This window comes from Ambystoma mexicanum, chromosome 1p (genome assembly GCF_040938575.1).
Source record: "Ambystoma mexicanum isolate Mex_15411 chromosome 1p, UKY_AmexF1_1, whole genome shotgun sequence".
Classification (NCBI taxonomy): domain Eukaryota; kingdom Metazoa; phylum Chordata; class Amphibia; order Caudata; family Ambystomatidae; genus Ambystoma; species Ambystoma mexicanum.
The window spans coordinates 1,238,178,082-1,238,202,684 of record NC_090921.1 but is presented as its reverse complement, the minus strand read 5'-3'; the positions used below and the strand labels follow the sequence as shown (position 1 = coordinate 1,238,202,684).

General features: G+C 46.6%; 1 protein-coding gene across 1 annotated transcript in view; it reads right to left on the bottom strand.

Moving 5' to 3' along the window:
* Nucleotides 1-24,603, bottom strand: part of LOC138452392 (dual specificity tyrosine-phosphorylation-regulated kinase 1B-like) — a 526,499-nt gene that overhangs the window by 125,949 nt on the left and 375,947 nt on the right. Inside the window, exon 8 of the mRNA XM_069604969.1 lies at nucleotides 11,747-11,887. Coding sequence (XP_069461070.1) covers nucleotides 11,747-11,887 — 141 coding nt within the window. The remainder of the gene's footprint in view (nucleotides 1-11,746; nucleotides 11,888-24,603) is intronic.

Below are 24,603 nucleotides of genomic sequence, written 5' to 3'. Positions count from 1 at the left end.
TGTTCTTCAAAAAATAGACAGAATTAAAAAATTCCTGCCTGGGCTGAGGATGGAAGATTTTTTCTGGGAAAGGTTGGGTCATGGACCTATGTTTAGCCATAAATGTCATTTTGGGTATGGGTATTAAAGATTTCCCAGACAAAGGCGTTGAAGGAGTCAAAAGGAATAGACGCTGGCTTCGATATGCTCGAAGGAATCCTCGATGTCATCAAGGAAGGCTTGGATGTTGTCGAGAGAGGCTTCGACAGTGGTCGAAGGTATCGTCGCCATCTTTGGCTTCGACGTAGTCGAAGGACGTGTCGAGTCAATGCCTGACTAAGACCACGAGGATGCCATTTTGTCCTCGGTTAACCTCGATTTGTGCACTGAAGGTTTTTCTCGTTTCATGAGGCGCTGGAGAATCATCCACCGAGGACGCCCTCGACCGTCGGATTTTGCGTGTACAGTTTTAGATTTCCCTCTGTCACTCTTGGAGTGGACAGGGGCATGTTATTCGCATAACTTTTTTGGAGGGGATCAGGGCCGCCTTCTCAAAAATCTTTAGCATTGAAGCCCTAGAGGCCTCCCATGTTTTGGGAGAATCATGCTTAGAAGGATATGAAATGAACCTTCTGTCAGGCGAGGAGGAAGAAGATTTGTGACGCCGCTTCTTCAATTTTTTAGATGAAGAGGAAGATTTCCTCGAGCGAATCTTCGACCGCCTCGTGACGAGATTTTCTACTCTCGAGTCTTTTTGTCTTTTCAAAGACTTCCAAGACTCCTCCTCCCACCGCTAGCTTACCTTGGCGTTGCTTAAGAGCCTTATTCGACATCGCCTGACACGAACCGCACTCATCGACCCGATGGTCAGGGCTGAGGCACCAAAGGCAATTGTGGTGTGGATCTGTAATGGACATCTTCCTTCTGCACTTTAGACAATTTTTAAAACCAGTCTTGGGTGTGGTAGGTGTTGAAGATGATGACATTTTCAAAGAAAGAACTGACACGCCGTCTCGAAACACGAAGCAGAAGCTCAGAGAAACGGAACCGAGACCAATGGGCGCGGCTCGAGCCCTTTATACGACAGATGACCTCGACACTGGCCCTCGAGGGACAAAAACTATGTGGCCTCGAGCACAACACCCTCTGCCGAAAAAAGTTTCCGAAGAAAGAAGCAGCAAGATGGCAGATTATCTAAAATGAGTAATACGTGGGAGGACAATCCATTCGAAACTATGAATATTTTACACCCAAGGCAATCAGGTTTTTGCCCCTCCCATAGCACAGATTGTCCTTGTTGACCCTCAGAGCCATATGCTGAGCATCATGGATTGTGGCAAATCTGGACTCCTGGTACCATTAGATCTATCGGCTGCGTTCGATTTATTAGATCACGAATGACTCGTATACATCTTAAGGGACACCTGTCACTTCTCTGTCTTAACTTGAAAATGTATACTATCTTTTCTGACTGGCAGACAATCCAAAGTTTGCTGGGGGAACACAACCTCAGACCCTATTCTTTCCACTTGTGGGATGCCTCAAGGAGCATGTCCCCCCCTACATTGTTAAATCATACATTCTCTCTGGTCTTCCTTGAAATTAAGGACTGGTAGTCGTCCTCTTTCTTTGCAGGAAACTTGACTTTTAAATACTTTCCTTATAATACTTATTATGCATAACATTGGCTTTCAGAGCACTTTTAAAGCTCATTGCGTTGTGTTCTATGACCAACCCAGTTGAGCCAAAGGTATGTGTTTGAACTGCACTAGCTAAACCTGTATAACTAAGATTAGGATTATTTAAAAGCAACACACCAGGACTCTATATAGAATAGGGATTAACTTCTTAAGCATTAGTAGAGTTTTTGCGAGTTTGTTGCAAACTGTAAATGGCTAGTTACTGTGTGCATACTAAAGTGGCATGTAATCCATGTTGGGTTACCAAACTGTGGATGTATATATTTATTAGTGTGTTTAACTAGACAGAGTATTTTTTTACCTAGTGTGTTGTTCACTGTTACTTTCCAGTCTTTGCAAGTGTCAACTGCACTTTTCACCAAGCCTACCGCCTCCAGAGCCCGAGCCTGAGCCTGAATTGACCACTAAACTGGCTTCTTAGAACTACTCACAAGTGTTGGTTCTAAAAAGGAATAAGTTACTGCTCAGATTCTAGTGAACAGGGGCAACTTAGCGTTTAACCAAACCAATCAAGGAGACATGGAGAGTAGTCAAAGCCAAGTGCCAGGAGAAGCGTATGGGGGCCGGAAGGAGGTGTGGGGTCATGGGTCGACAACCAGTCCACAGTGAAATATGCAAGGATTACACTTAGTATAAAAATACTATATTATTGGCCAAGAAACACTAGAAAAATGAATGGACAAGGCAATATTATCACACTATAGTAAAAACATAATACATATATACAGACAGTTAGAACAAAGTGTGCAGTTCACCCCCAATATCTGCAAGGGCAGGGAAGTAGTTAATTGCACCAATAGTCTTCAGGAAGAGAAACCCTAACTAGTAAAGTCCAACCCTTAATTGAATGGGGCTTTGAGCTCAAAAGTTCACAAATAATTTTGTAAATTAGGAAAAAGGTAGGGAAATGTTCCTGTCGATGTGAAGATCAGTCCAGAATACTTTCAAAGAAGTTACTGGTGAGTAAAGTACTTTTATGGAGAAGATGGGGGCACTGGTAAGTACGGCGACTACTCCCCCACCCATACTTTATTGCCCCCCCCCGACTTCAAAGGTCGAATGAGGATCACTGAAGGTAGGTTTTCCCGCCGTTGAATGGAGCAAAGATGCTGAGGAGTGCAGGAGCAAGTAAAACTCTGTCGGGCTCAGGGACAAAATGCAAGCCTTTTCAGTTGACTAATGCAGAAGGCATCAATACAGGACACTTCTGGACACTCTACCAGACAGGGGATGTCTGTTCCAGCAATTGTCAACGCGCACAGCGAGAGGATGCGCCTCATTAGTTGTGGTCAAAGAAAGCCTTCCCGTCCAGGGCGCTTGGATGCTGCAATCCTGCAGGAAGGAGATTTCTGGGATAGCTGAAGACGACCGAAGTTCCAGGTGAAAAAAACAGAACGTCAACACTTCTGGCGCAGTAGCCAAAAACCGAGATTGTCAGTCCACCGGGTGGTCTGCGGGCACTTCAGAAGGCTGCAGGAACTTGAGAAGACGTTGAGACTGGTTGGTCCCACCAGTCGAAAGGCTTGAAGCAGGAGCAAGGGTCTTCCGAGATCAGTAGCCTGACAGGACTCCACCTGGGCCGCAGCAAGAATTGGTCGACAGGTTTCTTCAGGTCGCCTGTCTGCACAACTACACAGGATACTTGGCTCCTCTTCTAATCTGCTGGAAGGGCTGCAGGAGGACTTATCGTAAATTCAGGTGAGTGCAGAAACTCGAGCCCTACAATAGAAGGATCTGCCCCATGCACAGCCAGCAGTGGTCCAATCAGGGACCACTGAGGACAAACTCATACATACATTCTAGACATGCCGGACCCAGTATGTGGATTGGGACCAGACAGTTCCAACCCATTTTCTGGGTTCCAAAAATACATGGCATGCACTAGCCCATGAAAAAGCACTGCTTTCCCGGGCAAATGCAGGGCCATAAAAGGAATATCCTGACAAAAAAGGCAAGAAGTATAAATAATCAAAGGCCCAAAGAAAAAAGTGAACAACCTCACGGCAAAGCCATGTTAGAACACTAGTCACAGTTAGCGGCCAAATGTGGTAAACGCACGAGAGAACTAAACAGAAATCAAAAAGAACAAGTAACATATCTGCAACTATTCTTCTACAGCATGGATTCACATGTTCATGAATATTCCCAGTCAGGCCGGGGATCCTCAGTAAAAGAAAAACAGTTTCACTTTCACTTACAAACTGTATTTCTCCTCTACACTAATCACTGTACTCTGGGTCATACTGCCCCAGCCAAGGACCATCCCCTCCCTAAGCCCCTTCTCTGGCAGCCATCTCCAGATTTGGTAAGCACGTAAAGAGGCAGTATGACCAAGAAGAGACGCAGAGGGGTAGGCGGGAGGGTTCGCATGTGAATCCAGGCCAGACCCATGCCGGAGAACAATAGTTATAGGTAGCAACTTGTTCCTTCTCCAGCATGGGGTCTGGCATGGATTCATATGCTCATGAATAAAGAATACATAGAAGTACATCACACAACCACGGGCGGTAGCAAGGCTCAACAGAAGCAATCAACTTACCCCTGGAACACACACCTTAAATGAACAGGTTGCGAAGCACTGCTTGGCCGACTCTGGACACCTCCCTGGAATCGCTGTTGATGCACTAGAATCTCGTGAAGGTGTGCATGGACCTCCACGTAGCAGCCCTGTCGAAGTCCAGCGGGGGCACACCAGGCAGGAATGCCGTCGCCACATCGATCGCTCTGGTGGAGTGGGCTCTCAGACGGCCAGGCAGGATTCGGTTCGCCAACCAGTGTGTGATGCAGCCGGAGAGCAACCTTCAGATGGAAGCCTTGGACCAAAGTACACAAACAGTTGAGATGTTTCCCAAAAATTCTTTGTGCGTGCCGCGTAGAACTTTACAGCACGGGCAACATAGCAACGTCCAGCGAGTGCAAGGCCCTTTCAGCCAGTGACGAAGGCTTAGGGAAAAACAAAGCTTACACCAAAAGCTTGTTGGAGGTGGAATTCCGACTGAACTTTTGGTATGAAAGAGGGGCGAGTCCGCAGCACCACCCTCTATTCGTGGAAAGTCAGGCGGACACGGCCTAGATCTCACCCCCCCTCCTGGCAGAGGTGATGGCCACAAGGAAAGCAGTTTTCCACGAGAGGAACGAGAGTGGCCTGATGCATAGGCTTGAAGGGGGCTCCCATGAGCCTCATCAACACCACATTGAGTTCCCATGCCCAGGCAGGAGCCTTCATCGGCAGGAAAGATCGAAACAGTCCTTTAAGGAACTCCTTGACGAGACAGTTGGACCAAAGATCTTCCTGGAGACCTGGTGGTGGGGGAGACAGCCGCCAGATGCACCTCGATAGAGGCGTGCACCAGTCCCTCCTTGGCCAAGTGTTACGGAGAATTCTCAAAATGTGCCAATTCCTCTTTACCTTAGAGAGCCCCAGCTCTTTTGATAAAATGTGCGGCTTTGAAGTTTTGAAATCTGTTTGTGTTCTGTGTTTATTTCTTTTGGTTATGGAGTTTTAGACCACTACTTAATCACCTTTTTTTATGTGCGTCACACAGTACCCTAAGTGCAGTGACACAGGGATGTCTTTTTAGACTTCCCAAAGGTTTAAATACCTTCTCTGGGATAAACTGTTTTCCACAGAATGTAAGGTTAAATTGACTTTACTAGTCTTTTTAAATTCCTAGACCCAGCACACACTCTCTTACAATAGAGTGCTATAGGTGTCCCCATGTGTCTAGAAACTCATGTAGCAGTCAAATACTACCCTTTTCTATCAAAATGGCTGGTTGCGGTGGTTTTACAACAAAACTACTATTTTTCCCCACCGCGAACACCGCTAGCTAAGAATCGCGGGAGCCATGTTTTTCAAGATGGCGTCTTAAGCCCCTTTGTTTAAACAGGCCCCAGTCTTCTTTTTTTCACCATTTCTTTTTGGAAAGGTTCTTCTAGTGTTTGTCTCGCGCCAAACTAAGTTTGGTCCCTTTGTTTCTATGCCTTTGGCAGCTTCAGGACTGAAGATCGCCTCTGGTGTCTAAGTGTCTGGGGTGGGAGGAAGTGAGGGAGGTGCACGAAACTCCCTGTGCTTAGTCTCCTAGGAGACCCAAATGCACTCTGGCGTGATTGGCTGGCTGACTGTCGGGCAAGGACAGCCACCCTGCTGGGTGAGTGGCAGCTAGGCTGGAATGAAAGAGAGAAAAATGCTTAAAAAGGCGAGTCTCGTGGACTGGAAAGCAGAGTCGACCACTGGAACGAAAGAACCGTAGACTAGCTGACAAGGACGGCTGCTGCAACTCCTGGACCGTTGGTTTGCCCGGTGAAGCCCTGCTGCAGGTCCGAATTGCCAAGTTCATCTCGACAGAGAAGCCCCTTCAAGGACCACTTCTCCCTTTGAGTTGGTGGGACCAGTCAACTCGTAAGCCACCTGGATACCATTCTCGAAGCTGGTTAGGATTAACCAGGGAGAGGGACACTAGCTTGTGTGTTTGAATTACAGCTACTCTAACTGAAGTGACTTTATTTTGTCAGCGTTTTCCAACGTTCCTGTGCAGTGCAGGAGTCCCGACGTCCTCCCTCTTGTCCCCACGACTGAGGCTCAGGAACAGTGAGATCTGCAGGAACTGCCAGGAACCAACGTCTTCTGCTGCATCTTGTTCTTCATAGTAAGGTACTGCGCCAACCCGATTGAGAGAACTTGCCTCTCGCGGTGAAAGTTTGTGGAACTTTCCCAACTTGCAGGCCTAATCAGCTTTTGACCAAACATCCGATTCTTTTTCGTACAAACTACTTATAAGAACATTGGCAAAGACTTTACTGTTTACTTCAACAACTACTCTTTCCTAGCCAAGACACTGGTCCATTGACTTTGGCCTAAGTCTATTGAACTGAATCGAGTCCTCTATTGAACTAAAACTATTTGCACTGCCTAAGAAAGTATTTGTGATCTACTAACTTGTGCCTTTTTACTCCCATTGAAAGTAACTGAAATGCCATTTTGCTCCTATTTCAGGGGAGCCTAATTTGTTCAGAAACGTATTGGTATTGTATTGAAGTATATTTGCGTACGATATTAAGTTGCCTCCTTCTAGTGAATGTTTTATAAATGATTGTGTAATAAATTATTAATAAGTGTTTTACCAAGAATCCTTGAGTGCGTCTACTTGAACCACTGTGATTGTAAAACCTCTGTGTAACATCTTTTACTGCTCAGATTCCCTCTTGAGATAAGCCTGGCTGCACATCTCGCTACCAAACTGTAGTGCAGACTTCTACCAAAGGTTGGTTTTGCTTACACCTCTAATCCCAATTGTATGTGGTGGTCCCAGAGGGTACTGCATGCGATTCTGCCTAACACCAAGGACAACAAGTATGGAAGAATGTGCGGGGCCGTGACGAGGGGTGATCTTCTGCGACCGGTACCACGTGGCGAAACACTTCCACTTGTGACCGTAGCACTTAATAGTCAACGACGCTCTGGCCTTGGCAAGGACCTCCCTGCAGTCTGCTGGCAAATTAGTTTTTCCAAACTCTAGGGCTGCAGGAGCCCAGCCCTCAGGTTCATGATGCAGGATTGTGCCTCCTTCTCTGGTGAGCAGATCTGCGACCACCAGCAACTTGACCGGAGGCCATACTGACATGCTGAGAAGGTCTGGGTACCAAATAAGCCTTCAGCCATGCCGGGGCGATGAGTATTATCCTGCATCAGCACTGTGAGTTGACTCGCAGCAGGAGAGGCAACGGAGGGAACACGTACAGAAACAGGCCTTCCCACAGGAAGGAGAATGCGTCCCCCATGCTACCTGGTTGGTGGAATCTGCTGGCAAACTTCTGGCATTTGGAGTTCGCAGACGTCACAAACATATCGATCTGGGGCCTGCCCCACTTGATGAACATTAGCTGCAACTGATCTTGCCCAAGTTCACACTCGTCGCAGGATGTCCTGTCCGACGACTCAGTGCCACAATTCCTGCACCTCTTTGGAGAACACTGCGGATAGACTGCCCACCTGCTTTCTGATGTAGAACAATGTGGTAGTGTTGTCCGTGAAGATCCTCACCACTTTTCCGTTCAAAGACAGAAGGAATGACTGTGGCCCAGAACACTACCTGCAGCTCCAGGTTATTTTTGTGAAGATCCTTCTCCTCTGCCTGTCACAGTCCTCTGGCGTGCAGATGTCTGGTGTGGGCTAACCAGTCTTCCAGGGAAGAATCTACGGTGACCGTCTCCTGGTATGTGATTTTGGGGGGCTTTGGAATCCTGTGCCCCAGGCGACGATGGAGTGAACGCCCCACCACCGTATCGCCCAACGTAATTCCTCGTTGAGCGGGATATTGTCTGAAGCTTCCGGACACCTGAACCCAGCAAGCGTCCAGGAACTCCTGAAGAGGTTGCATCCGTAACCCACAGATATAGGTATATTCAATACCAGATAAGGTATATTCAAGACATGCCGAAAAGCAACTTGATGGTCTGCACCGTGGCTGTCTTCAGTGACAACAGCCACTGCACTTTCCCCAGAATGGCCGCTACCGTCTCCTCAGAGGGTGATGCTAGGCAGGAGACTGTATGAGTCTGGCTCCTAGGAACAGCGCATTCTGCGATGGCGTCAACCAGGACTTTGGATAATTGATGGAGAATCCCAGATCCGTCAGCAGCTGGACGGTCGTCTCCTTGTGTCCGACAGCCAACTCTCGCACATTGGCCCAAATGAACCAGTCGTCCAGATACGGGTATACGTGTATCCCCTCCATAGACTCAGATGGGCCGCCACCGGTGGCAGGCGCACTTCGTGAACACCCTAGGGGCTGACTTAAGGCCAAAGGCGAGGACTGAACTGGTAGTGCTGTCCCTGCCCCACGAAGCGTGGGACCATTTGGTGCTTCTTGTGAATGGGGACGTGGAAGTAGGCGTCCTCTAGTACCAGCCACGTCAAGAAGTCTACTTCCAGTTGGCCGAGCACGTGCTGCAACATGACATCCAGAATTTTTGGGATTTTATGTAGCTGTTGAGACGCTGCATGTCCAGCACCCGGTTTTCTTTTTGACTAAACAGTATCTGGAGTAGGCTTTGGAACGGCCTCTGTAAGCCTCCTGCATCGTGGACCTGGTACTTTTTCTCCAGTCTATTCTGCTTGGCCGGGGCCGTGCAAGGATTCTTCTAGAGGGCCAGGCCCATCTCCCACACGTCATCCAGGAAGGGTACTGCCATGATGGTTCTCCTCTTGGCCTCGTGCCTCTGCTACAGGAAACCCTCCTTTGTGGTTTCCACGGGCATAAGCTGGAAAAGCTCGGAAGCTTTGGTGACCATGGAATGAAACAACCCCTCCACCCCCAATCTGGTGGGGACACCCTTGGTAGCGGAAAACCGGCCACCGCGATGATACTGTCGTACCCGTGTCCATACCCGTTTGTGGTTGATACAGGGGCATTGGATGGTGCTTACTCTTTTTAGCCGGCAGCTGATCGAGCCGCATGGAGACTGGGGCCTGTGGCATCCCTTTCTGGATTTCCGACACCAAGGTGTGCAGGGTCGATAGGACGTCCAAGGATACATCTCTCGGCTGAGCTGGCATGGTCGGAACACTAGGCCTGCGCCGTTGTTGCTGCAGTCGTCCTCGTGGACGCTCTGCAGGGACCCCCGCCGTCCGTGGACAAAGCTTCCATGGCCTGGGGCATGGCCTGTGGCTGGCCTGGGACTTAATCACTCTTCCCCCTCCCCCCCCTTGGCACCCTGAGGGGTCAGGACCGGGCTCTGAGACAGCATCCTCTTCTCTGATGTGCCAGCAGGCTTTGCCACCACCCCTGCACAGGTCTCCCGCCTCGGAGGCAGCGACACCAGGGGCGCAGTAGGGGTTACCTTCACAGGGTCAGCCCCTTTGGCCTTCGAGAGAGCATCCACTAGCTCAATCGTTGAAGAGGATTTCTCCTGCACCGAATGGGCATTCTTTGGCAGGTTGGCCACCTTTGCCTCTGTCCTGGGCTTCTCCCGCAGCTTGGGTTGGACACTTTTCTCTTCGATGAGCTCAATCGATGGCTTGCAATGGAGGGGGATGGTGGTACTGAATGTGCCCTGCCCATTGCGGGACCCGCTTGCGCGCGACCCCGATGGAACGGCACTCAGTGATTGCCTTGTCTTGGGCCCCCACGGATGAGGCGCCCTCAAAGGACTTAAAAGGCCGCTCCTCGGACCGGCCAGTCCAGGGTGAGGCATGGCCCTGCTTGGAGCATGGGGCAGAGGTCTTGGCGTTTAGTCACGCCATCAGTCCACTGTGTCGATCCTTCATCCTTTTCTTGGAGAAGCCAAGGCAGATGTGGCACTCTCCTTTGTGGTCCGGATGAAGACAGTAGAGGCACTGAAGGTGTTTGTCCTTCACAAACCCATTCCGTAATCCAGTGTCGGCAGATGGAAGGAAGTGCACAGGCTCTTTTTTGACAAAAATAGAAACTTTCCGTCAATAAAAGGAAAGAAAATCTACAAGTAGCACACTGAGCAAAACTCAAGGACACCCAACACTTGAACGTGCGGTAAAAATCTGAGGATGGCTGCCAGAGGAGGGGCTTAGGGAGATGCCTGTCATTGGCGGGGGCAGTATGATCCAGAGTACAGTGATTGGTTTAGAGGAGAAGCACAGTTTGTAAGTGAAACTTTTCTTTTACCAAGGATTACCGGCCCAACGACGGGGAATATTCATGAGCATGTGAATCCATGCCAGGCCCTATGCTGGAGAAATGGTAAAAATGTAACTGATGCCACCAGCTTGTCTTTAGGCACATTTAAAAGTAACCAATAATCCTTCAAGTGTAGGTCTAGGGTGATAAACCATACCCATTGGACTGCTTTGGAAGATGCATTTTGCAATATGAAAGTTACCCAAAACAGATAACATGTAAAAAGAAAAAGGGTAACCCTTTTCCCAGTACTGACAGTCTGAAGCAACTTCACTGTACAAAATCAGGGCAAGGTTTAAAAAAGAAAGTTTGGGGGCGTCCACAGAATATGGAGGAAACACTGCTCAAAGAGAAAACGTTCCTAACAGCTACTTATCTGTAACCTATTCTCCAGCATTAGATTGGCATGCTGTTGGAGTATTCCCTTTTGTGTGGCTGATAAAGCAGTTTACCTTTAATAGAGCACTAAAGTGACAGTTTAAAGTTTGTGTCATATTGCCCACAGCCAATTAGACAGGTCAGCTTAGTTCCAACTGACCACTAATTGAACAAATGACCACTAAGTTGGCTCTCTCAGAACTTATCACCACAGTAGGTTCTGAAAAACCATACCAGCACCCTTATAAAGCACACACAGTTGTTGCTATTCTCAAAAGGTAAGCACACCTTCGTTGAGGTGGGTCAATGGACTTTGCAAGCCAAGTTTGCATTTTAATGGGGACCTGTAGGGAACCAACATTGTTTCTCAAATCGCAAAATGGCTGCAGCAGCATGCAGCCTTCAAAAAACACAAGGGTTGCCACCAGCCTTAGTTAATACAAGGAGACAAAAAGTGCAACCTGCTTCGGGAACGTGCACCTTTGAAACATCCAGACGTGCAGTATAGGCATTCCAATGGACTAACAGAACTACCACACCAGAAAATCTCTGGATGGTGATAAAGTGGGGCAAAATAAGAAAAGAATATATTAGTAGGTCAATAATCCTTGAGTGGAAACAGCAACAATGACAATCTCTCAGTGAGTCACAGTTTACGACTAGCATTACGCTAAGGCAGCAATGCAAGACATTCTAGTTAACAACCGACACGGGACGAGTGCAAAATGGACACATGCATAATAAATAAGGCACAGATGTATGATTAATCAGGTTAAAAGAGCAGAGTTCTGTGAAAAAGTCAAGGTTTTTAGAAAGGAAATGTACACCAATGCAACTGTACTAAAAAGCTGGCATCCCCAAACTAAGTGTTTAACGTGGTAAAGCTCAACGTACTTCACACAAATCAAATGCACACATTGAAACTATGTAATTGAATTTTTAATATCACCAAAAATTAGTCCTTGAACAGAAGAAAGTAGCTCATTACTTTCTGCAATGGCCAATCAGTCCCAATTACTGAGAACAAGCAATTACCTTCTTCACATCTTTGTTTTTCTTAACTGTCCACATTCCTTCCGGTAGCTTATCAAAGTACTTCCTAGCTTTTGGAGCTTGATCCAGCATATGATTTGGCGGTATTCCTAGAACTTCCACAATCTTATTCATTTGATCCGCCTACAACAGTATTAAAATAAAATTACAAACTGACAGAACATTAAAAAGATGCAATCACTTATAAAGCTTATCGGCTTCTAACAGACATTTGGATCAGAGAATTTTCTTTACATTAATAAATGAAGTTACCTATATGCAAAAGATATATATGTTGGCAATTGTTATTTAACTTTTATATTTGGACATTTTCCTTTAAGTTAGCTAAATAAGTTTGTTTGTAGTGCAATGCTTGTGTCACGATAAACAATAAGATTATTTGATGTACTAATTCATCACTAGATCATTTTGATGGCTAGTGTTTCACTTTTACTTTAAAGTGGTTCTATTTAATTTGTGTAAGACTACAATACAAGGTCCATGATGGCATCATTCAATTTAAAAAGGACTGGCTAGGACAAAACCGTTTAACAAAATGATTGGGTGTGCATCTAATCATGAATGCAGGGGTATTACTAGTGAGGGTTATCTGGGTCAATCAGATCAAAAAGTTTGAGTTTTGTTTATTGCACTTTCCATTATGAGTCTTTATTTCTAGTAGATTTAGGGTGCGTCTTCTGCATTCTAAACATTTCCATAATGTGTCAAATGAGGGTACTCCATCTGGGACAACAAATGGGAAATATTACTTACCTGTAATATGTTTGCAACTTGGACCCGTTTTGGAGTCACATGCTTTGAATATTACGTTTGTGTTGGTTAAGAATTGATGCAGACACACTGAGACTGCACAACACTTATCTGCTTGGTATTGGGTAACCCACCTTTTGGTATAGGTCTGTACAACATAAGTTGACAGTGTAACTGAGCAGCCAGGCCTATCTCAAGAGGGGTAAATGTGAGCTGTACAAATTAAATTTGTAAATACAAGTAGCCAAGTAACGACTGTTTCGGTTATAGTTATTAATTTAACATCCATTTTTTTATTAAGCGTTCTTTAAAAATGCAAGTCATGTAAAAAGGTAAATATACTTTAAAATTACTTTTCAGAATCAAAACAAGTTAGTGAATAATATTTCGATGTTTCCTACACAATTTCTACACCCGGAGGTGACTTCAACCACAAGGACAGTAATGGCATTTATATACTTTGCAGATTGAGGTTGCAGAAAGGAAAGGTTTAAGGAAGGAAAGGGATAAACAGGTTCTTAGTAAATGTGTGGACAACTACATCTTCCAATGAAATCTAGACGAGCCTTTCCCAGCAGGAACAGTTAACAAGCTACCGCCTATGAGGGACAAACAATATCAATGTCAATGGACTTTAAGAGTCTTCATGGAGACAGGACAGACAAAGTCAATTGGAACACAGTCTATGGAGCTGAGGCACTTCTTAGCTCAGAAACAGTCTTGCGCAAAGTTGTAGAACATCAATTGTAGGGTCACAAGCTGTTAAGCCTGTGAGAACAAGAGTTGGACTCAACTGTAAACGTAAGCGAATGCAATTCCCAACTGAGAAATGCTAAGAAGGCAATAAGCCAAGTACCCCAAGCCTAAACAGTACCTCTGGTTTGAAGAGTGGTCCAGCTGGATTCTGTCTTGCTACAGCGGTGCAGACGCTGTGTTTGAGCCTCATTTGTGGGAAGAGGAAGGATGTCTTGGGGGCTCCTGCAGCAGTAATTGGGAGGTCGTCGGCAGCTACATGCCATTTTCGGTTCAGCAGCACTTTGTGGTTTCAGCGCTTCGCAAACAGCACTGTGGCGGATCTCAGATAACAGTTGGGCCTCCTTCACTCTTTGGGTCCTGCACTCTGGTGAGGGGACGCAGGATATGGCTGGCCTGCTTCTGGAGCATTCATAGACTCCTGGAGCTTCTAGCAGGAGGTGTTACTGCATCTACATCAATCCTTTCCTGGGCAAACTCCTGGAAAAGCTGGCCATCTCCCAGCTTAATCTTCACACTGAATCTGTTGGTTGTCTCCATGAGCATCAGTCTGGCTTCAGAGCTGCCAGAAGCACGAAAACTGTTCTCCTGAACATCGGTAAAGACCTGCTGTCCAACCTCGATTCCAACACCTTCTGCCCTCATCTTACTTGATCTTTCTACTGCCTTCGACATGGTCAACCATGCCATCCTGCTCAACTGTCTGTGATAACCTGGGTATCCCCGATCAGACCCTAGCATGGCTGACCACCTTCCTCTCTGATCGCCCCTCCCAGGTCCAACATGGGTCCTTCCTTACCTCTAGCTCAATCTCTACCTGTGGTGTTCTCTCCCTGGCCGTTGAGCAAATACCTGGCACTTCTTGCCCACCGCATAGCCGCTCTCTGCCCCATCTTTCAGTGCTATGCTGAAAGGTTACCTTCTGCCACTTCTTCCCCTTTCATCTCTGTCATCCAGGAGTGGTGTGCCGCCAATGATTTCCGCCTTAATGCCAGTAAGACCGAGATTCTCCACATAGGCACACCCATTCCCTCCTTTCCTTTCACTCTGGCCAGCCTCTCTTGGCCCTCATGCTCCCACCTGGGAGGCTAAAACCTCAGGGTCATCTTCGACTCCACACTTTACTTCTCTCCTCACATCTCTGACGTCCCTAAGAAGTCACACTAGCAGCTGCACCTCCTCAGTGGTATTCTTCCTTTCCTCTCCTTCCCCCAGAAGCTCACTGTCTCCAGAGCTCTGGTTCTCTCTAGGTTGGACTACTGCAACAGCCTCTTCCTAAATCTGCCTGCCTCTACTCTCCGCCCTCTGCAACTCCTCCAAAACAGGACTGTGAGACTTGTCCTTGGACTCAAGCCCAGGGATCGAATCTCTCTAGGACTGAAATCTCTGCACCGTCTCCCAGTGGTGGCAAGGATTAAGTTCAAAACCCTATGCATTGTCCGCAAGTCCTTCTGGGGCCTGGGACCACAATACCTTAAACTCTCCTCTTCCTAAATATCTTCCTTCTCAAGGTCTTTGTTCATCCACCTCCAACTCCCTCAGGGTCAGTCTTTTCTCTAAGCAGCGAGTTGGTGGTATATCTTTCCTCTGCTGGGTCCTCCCTCTGGAACAACCTTCCTGCCTCTCTGAAACTTAGAGAACCATTTGCTGTTCCGGAACCACCTTAAGACCTCCCTCTTTGCTTTTGCTCCCTCTTCTCTCCTCTCCTCTCCCCTGCTGATCTCCTGACTGATTCTGAAACCTCACTGGTTACCCGGCTACCCTCCGATCTCGGACCTGGTCTCCTCCCTGCCAGTTACACACCTGCACAGGCCCCCCAGGCAATCCTTGCACTCTAGGATTGTTTCTGTATCCCTACAGCCCCTACTAGCACTTGACACCGGATGTCTGCACTTGCCACCAGCTGGCCGCACTTTATTTATTTTACTGTTAGCCTATGTACTACACTGACCCCTCCCCTCCCGCCCCCCCACACTTTTCCCCTCCCCAGCACTTGTGCGATCTCAATATCACCTGGCCTAGTAGGATCATTGTCTCCGTCTTCCCCATTTCCCCTCCCTTACCACGTCGCACATTGAAACACTTGTGTATGAGAGTTACAAATGCCATATCATATCAGACGTTTCACTCGACTATGGATTACTCGACCCTTGGCATTCGGTTCTTACAGCAATGAAGTTGCACAGCGAGTCGGGGAAGATGGCCCAGCGGCGTTCGTAGTGAGGTTAATTGGTCCCACTAACCCAAGGGGAGAAGTCGTTCTGTCCGGAGCTTCTCTTGTCGAAATGAAAAAGGAGTTTCAGCACAGCAGAAGGGCTTCCCCTGGGCAACTCAAAGGTCCAGGAGGATGCAGCAAGCTTTGTTCACGGTTTCTTCATCGGGTATTTCTCCCAGTGGTTGACAATGACCTCTAGTCCCAAATCCCTCGCCTTTTAAGCGGGTTTCTCCCATTCATGCACAGCCTAGGCTGTCCATCACAGCAGAGTGGCTGTCCCGAAAGCCAACCAATCAGGAGTGGTTGCATTCAGGCATTCCTAGAGACAAAGGACACCAGAGTTTCTGGACCCTCCCTCAAATCTGTCCTTTCAGGCACATGGGAGCCAGAGGCAGGATTCAGGGCTGAAGCCAGCCAAAGGCACAACAAACGAAGGGCTCAACTCTCAACGCACAGAGTAAACCCAAGAAAGACCTCACAAATGGAAAATGGCAAAAAAAGAAGCCCAGGGCCATTTTGACAAAATGGTCACCCACGGGTGCTGTACTGCTGCCGAGGGTTCAGCTTGTGGTAGAAAAGCACAATGGTAGGAACAATTAAACCACTGCCACCAGCTATTTAAAGTAGTGAGGGTAACAAAGAATGTTACATGAGTAAGTAGGAAAATGGGTTACAAAGTAACTCCACATAAGATGGTGTGTGCTGGACCTACAAAGAGAAAAGGTATGTAAAGTCAATTCCACTTAATATTCTTGGGAACAGTAGTTCTTACAAGAAAAAGGTATTTAAACCATAAGAGAAATCAGGGTTGGTCCCTGTTCTCGTTTTGTCTTTGGTGGGATTCACAAGTGAAGCCTGCCTCTGACTCCAGGGCGTCTGGCAGGGGCAGGAAGCGAGGGAGGTGCCCAAAACTTCCCGTGCTTAGTCTCCTGGGAGACAGGAATGCACTCCTAGGTGATTGGCTGGCTGTCCAGCAAGGACAGCCACCCTGTTGGGTGACTGACAGCTAGGCAGGAATGAATGGGAGAAATCTGCATAAAAGGCTGGACTTTTTGGCTTGGAAGGCAGAGTCGACCACTGGACGAAGGAATCCGAAGAACTTGGAAGAGACGCCTGCTGCAACTCATGGAGTTGATTGGCCCAGTGAAGCCCAGCTGCTGTGCTGAAGCTCTGGATTCGCCTCGACTAGAGAAGCCCTGCAAGGAAGATTTCTACCCTTGAGTTGGCGGGACCAATCAACTCCAAAGTAAGCCACTTGGACATCCTCTTGGAGCTGGTTGAATTTCCACTGCAGTTGCTGCTGGAAATCGTAGAGCCAGGGAGAGGCCACCAGTCTTGTGCGTTGCTTTTAAGGTGGCCAAGAGCTCCAGGAAGATCATCCAGACTCCCAGGAAGCAAGCCTGACCGAGCCTGAGCTACCCGAGTGCTAGACCCCAGATATAAGGAAAGCCTATGTCAACAGCCATTACTTCGCGGTGTTGCTATTTGTTTAGACGCGAAGAGCTGAAACCGAATAGAAGTTGGTCCTTTTCTGTCGCAGACCGTCCCGTTGCAGTGCAGGAGTCCTCAAGACATCCTCCCTCTTGTCCCCACGACTGAGGCCCAGGAACACGGGATATGCACAGCTGCACAGGAACCGAAGACCGCCAAAGCCCTTTTGTTCTAACCAAAGGTACTGTACAGTCTAAGAGAACTTACCTCTTGTTGTGTAATCTCACTTGTTCTCAGTTGAGACTTGTCGTGGTTGCTGTTGTAGAGTTGCTATCAGCTTCTTTACCTCACAAGCCTAATCAGCTTGTGGCCCCGATTTCATGTCTTCTTTTCAACAAATACTTCTAAAACTTTGTGGAAGACTTTACCTACCTGCAAGAAGTGCTTCAGCTCACCTAGACTTTTGCCCAATTGACTGGCCTAGCCTGGCTCCCTGAATGACTATTCTTCCCTCTGACATTGTGTTTGGTCTTCCTTCCAGGAAGGGGTTAACTAACTTTGCATTGCTTCAGAATATTTGTGTGATCTCTTGTTTTGTTCAATAACCTTTATCTTTGGCATACCCTTCAGTCTGGTTCTCAATGAAAACAGTGATATATTAAGGTCCACAGTGTCCTAGTTACTAAAGTCACCTCAGGGTGTAGGAAGTGTGTGTGAAATCACAAAAGGGTACTTACTAATTTAGAAATATTAAGAATTAAAAAAAAAAAATCAATGACATCTGACAAACCAGAGACCAACCACAACATATAACCAAACAAACCCAACAGAACCACAGCACAAACTCAAAAACGTTCCTGAAATAAGAGCAGAGGGATTTGCAATGCTAGTAAAACACAGCAAGAAAGCTGGTTCACCCATGGATCCCTGTCCCCCGGACATCTTCAAATCAATCCTCGCACAAGGAACACCAGCAGAATATTACAGAAACCTTCTAAATCTATCATTAGGAACTGTACCGAGGACCTTCAAATCAGCATATATCAAACAACTTCTAAAAAACACAACTGGCAACGTAGAAGACCTCTCCAACTACAGGCCGATCTCAAACATCCCCTACCCGGCAAACTCCTGGAAACCTACGTATACAAGCTAACACGAACACGTAGAAAAACACCACCTACTAGACCAAGCTCAAGTCGGTTTCAGACCCGCAAGAGGAACGGAAACAGCACTACTATCCATCTGGGACGACTTCAATACTAACGCACACTCAAACACAACCTCAGCCCTTATTCTACTCGACCTCTCTGCAGCCTTCGATACAGTTAGCCATGACACCCAAACCAAAAGACTATGACATAGGCATAACAGACAGCACTACTCTGGAACTCATTCCTAGACGGAACAGACGGAACAGACACCGTATGGATTAAACCCTTCAAATCCACCCCACAAGTTAACGCCTGGAGTGCCACAAGGATCCTCACTACCACCACAGTCCTTCAACATCTACCAGACTCCAGTTATCAGAATGTTCAAAAAATACAACATTACATGATACAACTACGCAGACGATACTCAAATCATCTACAAAATCAAAGACACCCAAGCCGATCATTCAACCCTAATCGACTGTCTAAAAGAAGTCTTCATCTGGATGAATGCCAACAACCTTAAAATCAACCTAGGAAAGACAGAACTCATGATCATATCCAAAGACTAAGAACGAAACCGCCATCTCGTGGCCAACAGAAATGGGAACCGCACCATCACTATCTAAGGTAGTAAAAAATCTGGGAGTCCTGATGGACAACACCCTAACCTTAGAACCACAAATAAATGCTTCAGTCAAGAAAAGTCTCTTCCTCCTCCACACGGCAAGAATAATCCTACCTTTCCTCTTCTTCACGCACAAAACACTCACTATCGTCGCCCTCATCAGGTTAAGAATTGACTATGCAAACAGCCTCTACCTCGGAATACCAGCATACCTCCTGAAGAAACTACAACAGATTCAAATTACAGCAGCCAGACTACTCCTCAAACTATCCAGAAGAGACCACATCACTCCTGCCCTAAAAACACTACACTGGCTCCCAGTAAACATCACATCACCTTCAAAACAGTGTGCAAAACGCACAGGGCAATCAGTGGACAAGGAGCAGAATTCCTACAAAAGGAAGAATATACAAGCCAACAAGACTCCGGTCAAGCAACAGAATCATCCTGGAACTAAGACCATAACTTTAAAAAAAACTTGGAGGCACCTCCTACTACCACTTAGCCGCAAAATCCTGGAACATCCCAAAAAAAAACACCACCAAAGATTACCTAAAATTTTGAAAATTAAAAACCTGGCTCTTCGACACCACAAACTCAAACTGAAAACCGAAACAGAAAGGAAAAAGGATGACTATACTGGAGAGGACACTGACAGCCCCCAGAACCGAATGAGAAGCTCCCACTGCACCTGGACGGGTGACGCCGGGTAGGGTGGAACACAGGCGACACCCATGGAGACTGAGTCAACAACCCCAGCCAATCCCATCCAACATCTTTACTCGCCCCTTAGTTGCTACAAGGGAGCACAGTGTTGTGGAATTGTCGGGATATTGGCAATCACCACACTAGCCGAGTTGTTGACATTGGTAAGTGCACAAGTCGTATGAGTGGGAAGGGTGGATCGGTGGGGTTATGAGGCAGGCCGGTGGAGGTGGGAGCGAGATGTGAAAGGGACCTTGACTACCGGACGGGCCCAGATCAGGACAGAGGCGCAGGGGTGCTCCCACACCCCATCTGGGGAAATTACGCAAGCCCAGCATGTCAATTCAGGAGAGAGAGAGAGAGATGGAGATTCCGGAATGCGGGCAGCAGAGGCAGCAGCTTAAACCAGCAGCTCCTGGCCCTCTCCTTTATATGGATTATTGAAGATATGAACTCCAAAAAGAAAATTGAAACTGCCGACAACCCTGTCCCGAAGAAAACCAAATCAGCTGCAGACATGGCAGAAATCCCAAGTCCACAGGACATCTACTCTCTACTGATGAAAGTGGCACAAGACTTGGGTAAAGTTGCTCAGGATGTGACTGATGTTAAAGCATCTATGGAGGATTTGTCTATGAAGGTGGCCCAGGTGGACAGCCGTGTTTCAGTTTTGGAAAGCAGCAGTGCCTCTATGTCATCGGAGATTTCGGGAAGTTACAGAGCCTACAAGAACTTGAAAGATGACTTTCATAAAGGGAGAGCTAAGACATTGGAACTGGATTTGAGGATTAGGTGCAGGAACATAAGGATCATTGGACTGGAGGAAGAAGAAAATGAGGACTTGGCCTTAAAAGTGCTGGAGGTTTTGAAGAGTTCAATCAAATATGGACAGATAACACTTATGGACATTGATAATACATTCAGGATTGGTAAGAAAATGGACCTTCAGGGTAAAGCCAGGCAAGTCCTGATTTCCTTCGTGTGCACCAGGATCAAAGAAGAAGTTTTGAAAGTAGCAAGACAACTTGAAAATATTTACTACAAGAAGAAGCGGATTTTTATTTATCCAGATTACCCAAAGGAGGTCGTGGAGATTAGAAAATCCTTTAAAGAGCCCAAGGACCTGGCGAGGTCCTTGGGGGTGAAAGCCTTTCTCAACAGGGCAAACTGGCTAACTTTGATGTTTCCTGAGGGGGAGAAAATCACTAGAGATCCTAATGAGGCTCTTAAATGGTTAAAGGCTCGGGAGACTGGACTGATGGAAAATTAACTTTTCACGGATGTGATGTTTACAAACTGTAGGAGTGTTGGTTTGAACGTAATTTTTTATTATTGTTTCTATTTTTAAGTTTTCGGCATTGAAGTAATGGCGCTGACTCAATATTTCAGTTAAACGGTTTTTTTTTGGATGGATGCATTCTTACGGTTCTCAGCGTTCTTGCCGTCATGTTCTGGCCATGTTGTGATGTCTGGAGGGGTTAGAAGAAAGGACCATTCATTGCCTGCTCAGTCATGTGCTCCAGTCAGCTGACCGGGGGCAGGATCATTGGGGAATGGAGTGGGTCACGCATCACGGAGCTGGAAGTTGCGCTCTGTATGGCAGGTGAGATGGTGCCCCGATCTCTGTTCTGCCCCTATTATGAGGGTGCTCGCCACGTGTGTAGCCGGAGGTGATCGCATTCAAACAGCAGCCGTTTCATGCTTGCCGCTCCTGACACAGTTTGCGTATCGCAACTACCTGATCCCATGCCTTTTTGTTTGTTCACGGCTAATAAGGGTCAAGAGGGGAGGATTGCTAATGTTTTCTTGGCTTTCCCTGATTTCTGCTGTGTGAAGACACCCGAGGGATGCCGAAGGAATTAATCAACAGGCGGCGGGAGACTGCGGGGCTAGTCCCTTTGATCCCGAACGCTTCTGCTCTTATGACACTGCCTGTTTACACTGGGGACTTTAAAAGTAATTGCTTATACGCCTTTATGGTGTGTCAAAGTGCCTCATATGACATTCTGGGAGGAGGCCTGGGTCCATCAGCTGATTGACCGCCTCTAAAGAACGCCTATTTTCCTGAGTACAGCTGATGGGCTGGAGTGCCTCTTAAACAGTAACACTTCTGCATACACAATACTGGCCTCTTTTGGTGACAGTTATGGCATGGAGGACTGCAGGTTTTTCTCCCTTACAGTAGTGTGCATGGGACGAACACGGAATATTCATTATTGAGGGGGCTACGAGGGGGACAATGAGCGCCAACGCTACATGCATGGCTATTTGAATTAGGGCCAGATGGATTGGTTTTCTTGTGAGCCTTTCTGTTTTAGCTTTCTTGGGAGGGTTCTGGCAGGGCGTGTTGGTGGAAGTCTGCCCGTCACCTTGCATATATTACATGTTGGCTTTCTTTTGTAGTGCCAGGCAGTGTGTGCTAGTGGATGTCAGTCTGTCATTTCTTTGCAGGTGTTACTCAGTCCTCGCCCAAAGGTCAAAGATATGCGCTCAATATGCTCGGAGAACTGAACTTTCCTCATGTTTTGGCAGGAGTAGGATGTGCAGTGTTTCACGGGATGATTTTACTCTGCAGGGACCTGCAGCTTTATTCCTCCCTGCATGTTCACTAACGCGTAATGGGTTGGGAGATGACATATATGTGTTTGATATGTTTTAAAGACTGATTATTTGCCATGTAGCCACTAATCACTAGACGGTTTTACATGTTATGATCACAAACTACAACAGCTTGTACATAAATAGGATTATACAAAGGTTTTTCAATACAATGTAATACTGTGATCCTGCTTCAATGTTACTTGGAGTCTAATGCTTCACCTTTCTAATGTGTTTTACAGTTGGATTTGATGTGCTGTTTTCAGGAATGGCAAGTTATATGCAGGCCGGATGCCTGTGCAGGTGGGGTTGTGTGCATTTAGATATCTCTGCAGAATCTCGATATAGAAGTGCACAGTTGGGGATTTGCATGTGTGGGGTGGCGGAGTGGGCAGTGTTAGGCGTTTATGGCGGTACTAAGATGGGCTCTGGGACTGTCCTGTTAGGGTGCGATGTTATTGGGGACGTTGCATTTTCTCTTGGGCAGTTTCCTTGACTCTTCTTCTTCCTGGATGGTCCTCTGTACTTGATGCAGGTCGGACTTTACTGGGGGACATCATGTCGTGGCCTTTATTGAACGGATGGTGGGAGATGCGAGGTTTGTGGTGCCTGTTGGGGGCTGCTGGGGGGATGTTTAAATGGAGCAGTTGGGCTATTAAGGAATGGGAGGTTTAATGGGAGTTCAAGTTATTTGGAGGGGTGTCCAGGATGTTGGACTACTTGGAATGAATATAGGAGTTTATTCTGGTTTACTGTTTTTGGTGTTTTGCATCTGTTTTTGGGGGGTTGGGTTGGGGTTCGGGGTCAATATCACAAATCAGGACCTGTTGTATAGATTGGATAGTGTGGGGGTGGATTTTCTGGTCTGGAGGATGGGGGATCAATTAAGAGTTATTTCATGGAATGTGAACGGACTGAATAATGTGCAGAAGAAACGGAAAGTGATGTCCTATTTGAATGATTTGAATGGGGACATTTATTTACTTCAGGAGACTCATCTCCTTAAGGAAGATTTGGATGGTTTGAGGAAGGGCTGGGTAGGAAAAGTATACGGTTCTTCTTTTGATTCAAGGTCCAGGGGTGTGGTGATTTTGATAAGGAAAAATGCCCCGATTAAGGTGCTAAGAGTGATGTGTGACAAGGGTGGTAGGATGGTTGCCATTCTGACGAACATTCAGGGCAAGGTGGTTTCATTCTGCAATATTTATGCACCAACTGTGGATGATGGTTCCTTCTTCAGGGAGGTTGCACAAACAGTTCAGGATCTAGGGACTAGTAACGTAATCTTGGGCGGAGATTTCAATACGGTTATTGACTATACCTTGGACAGGAGCAAAACAGATTCTGCAGGAGACCTGATGTACAAACTAAGGCACTATTGGATTTAATGGTGGAGCATGATCTGAAGGACAGCTGGAGGATGAATAATCCGTTGGTAAGGGAATACAGTTTCTATTCAGGAGCGCATGCGACTTATTCAAGGATTGACATGGTTTTGATGTCAGGAGGTATGTTACAGAGTTATAAGTCGAGTAGTATTGGTAATATTGTGTTGACGGATCACGCACATGTGGTTCTTGATTTGAGATGGGATTTTTCAATGGACAGACAATTTACGTGGAGACTGAATCCTATGTTGTTGGATAATGTTGATGAGATGGACAAACTTTCAACAGAAATAGATTATTTTGTGGAGGAAAACTGTAATGGTGAGGTGGAGCTGGGCACAGTTTGGGAGGCCTTCAAATGTACTGTACGGGGTATGTATTAATTTGGCGAGAGGCTTGAAAAAGAAATGGGACAATTCGCAGATGGAATTAGAGAATAAAATAAATGATTTATCACGGAAATTGATGGTGGATCCTTCACAGTTGTTTATACTTCCGGAGTTGAATCGTTTGAAAAGGGAATTGACTGTGTTGATTTCTGACAGAGTAGAGAAAAGGTATTTTCAACAAAAGTGCACTTATTTTGAACGGGGTGAGAGGTGTGATCGTTGGCTAGCTTACAGAATGAGGTTGAGAGAGTCGGAGCGCTCAATCACATCGATTACGGACTCTGGTGGTATGACTACTTTTGATCCGTTGAGAATAAATGAGGTGTTCATGAAGTTTTATAAGAATTTGTATAGAAGTAAGACATACACTGATGCAACCAATGTGGATTTTTTGGGGGCAATCCCAGTCCCAGAAATTTCTGTAGAGGAGTCAACTTTGTTGGAGGAACCGGTAACTGTGGATGAGGTCAGGAATGCAATTTCTAAATTAAGTGCAGGCAGGTCTCCGGGCCCTGATGGACTGCCGGTGGAGTTTTATAGATGGTTGCCTAATTCTGCATTGGAACTGTTAAAGGATATGTATGTGACTTCTAAGGCTCGGGGACTGCTTCCAGATACGACTAGACATGCAACGATATCGGTATTTCTAAAGAAGGGCAAAGACGAAACCTTGGCGTCCAGTTACAGACCTATAAGTTTAATTAATGTGGACAACAAAATCCTAGCCAAGGTTCTGGCATTAAGGCTGGAAAATCTTCTACCGAAACTGATAGATCAGAATCAGTCGGGTTTTATTAAGGGTAGGACGACGTCCAGCAATATGAGGAC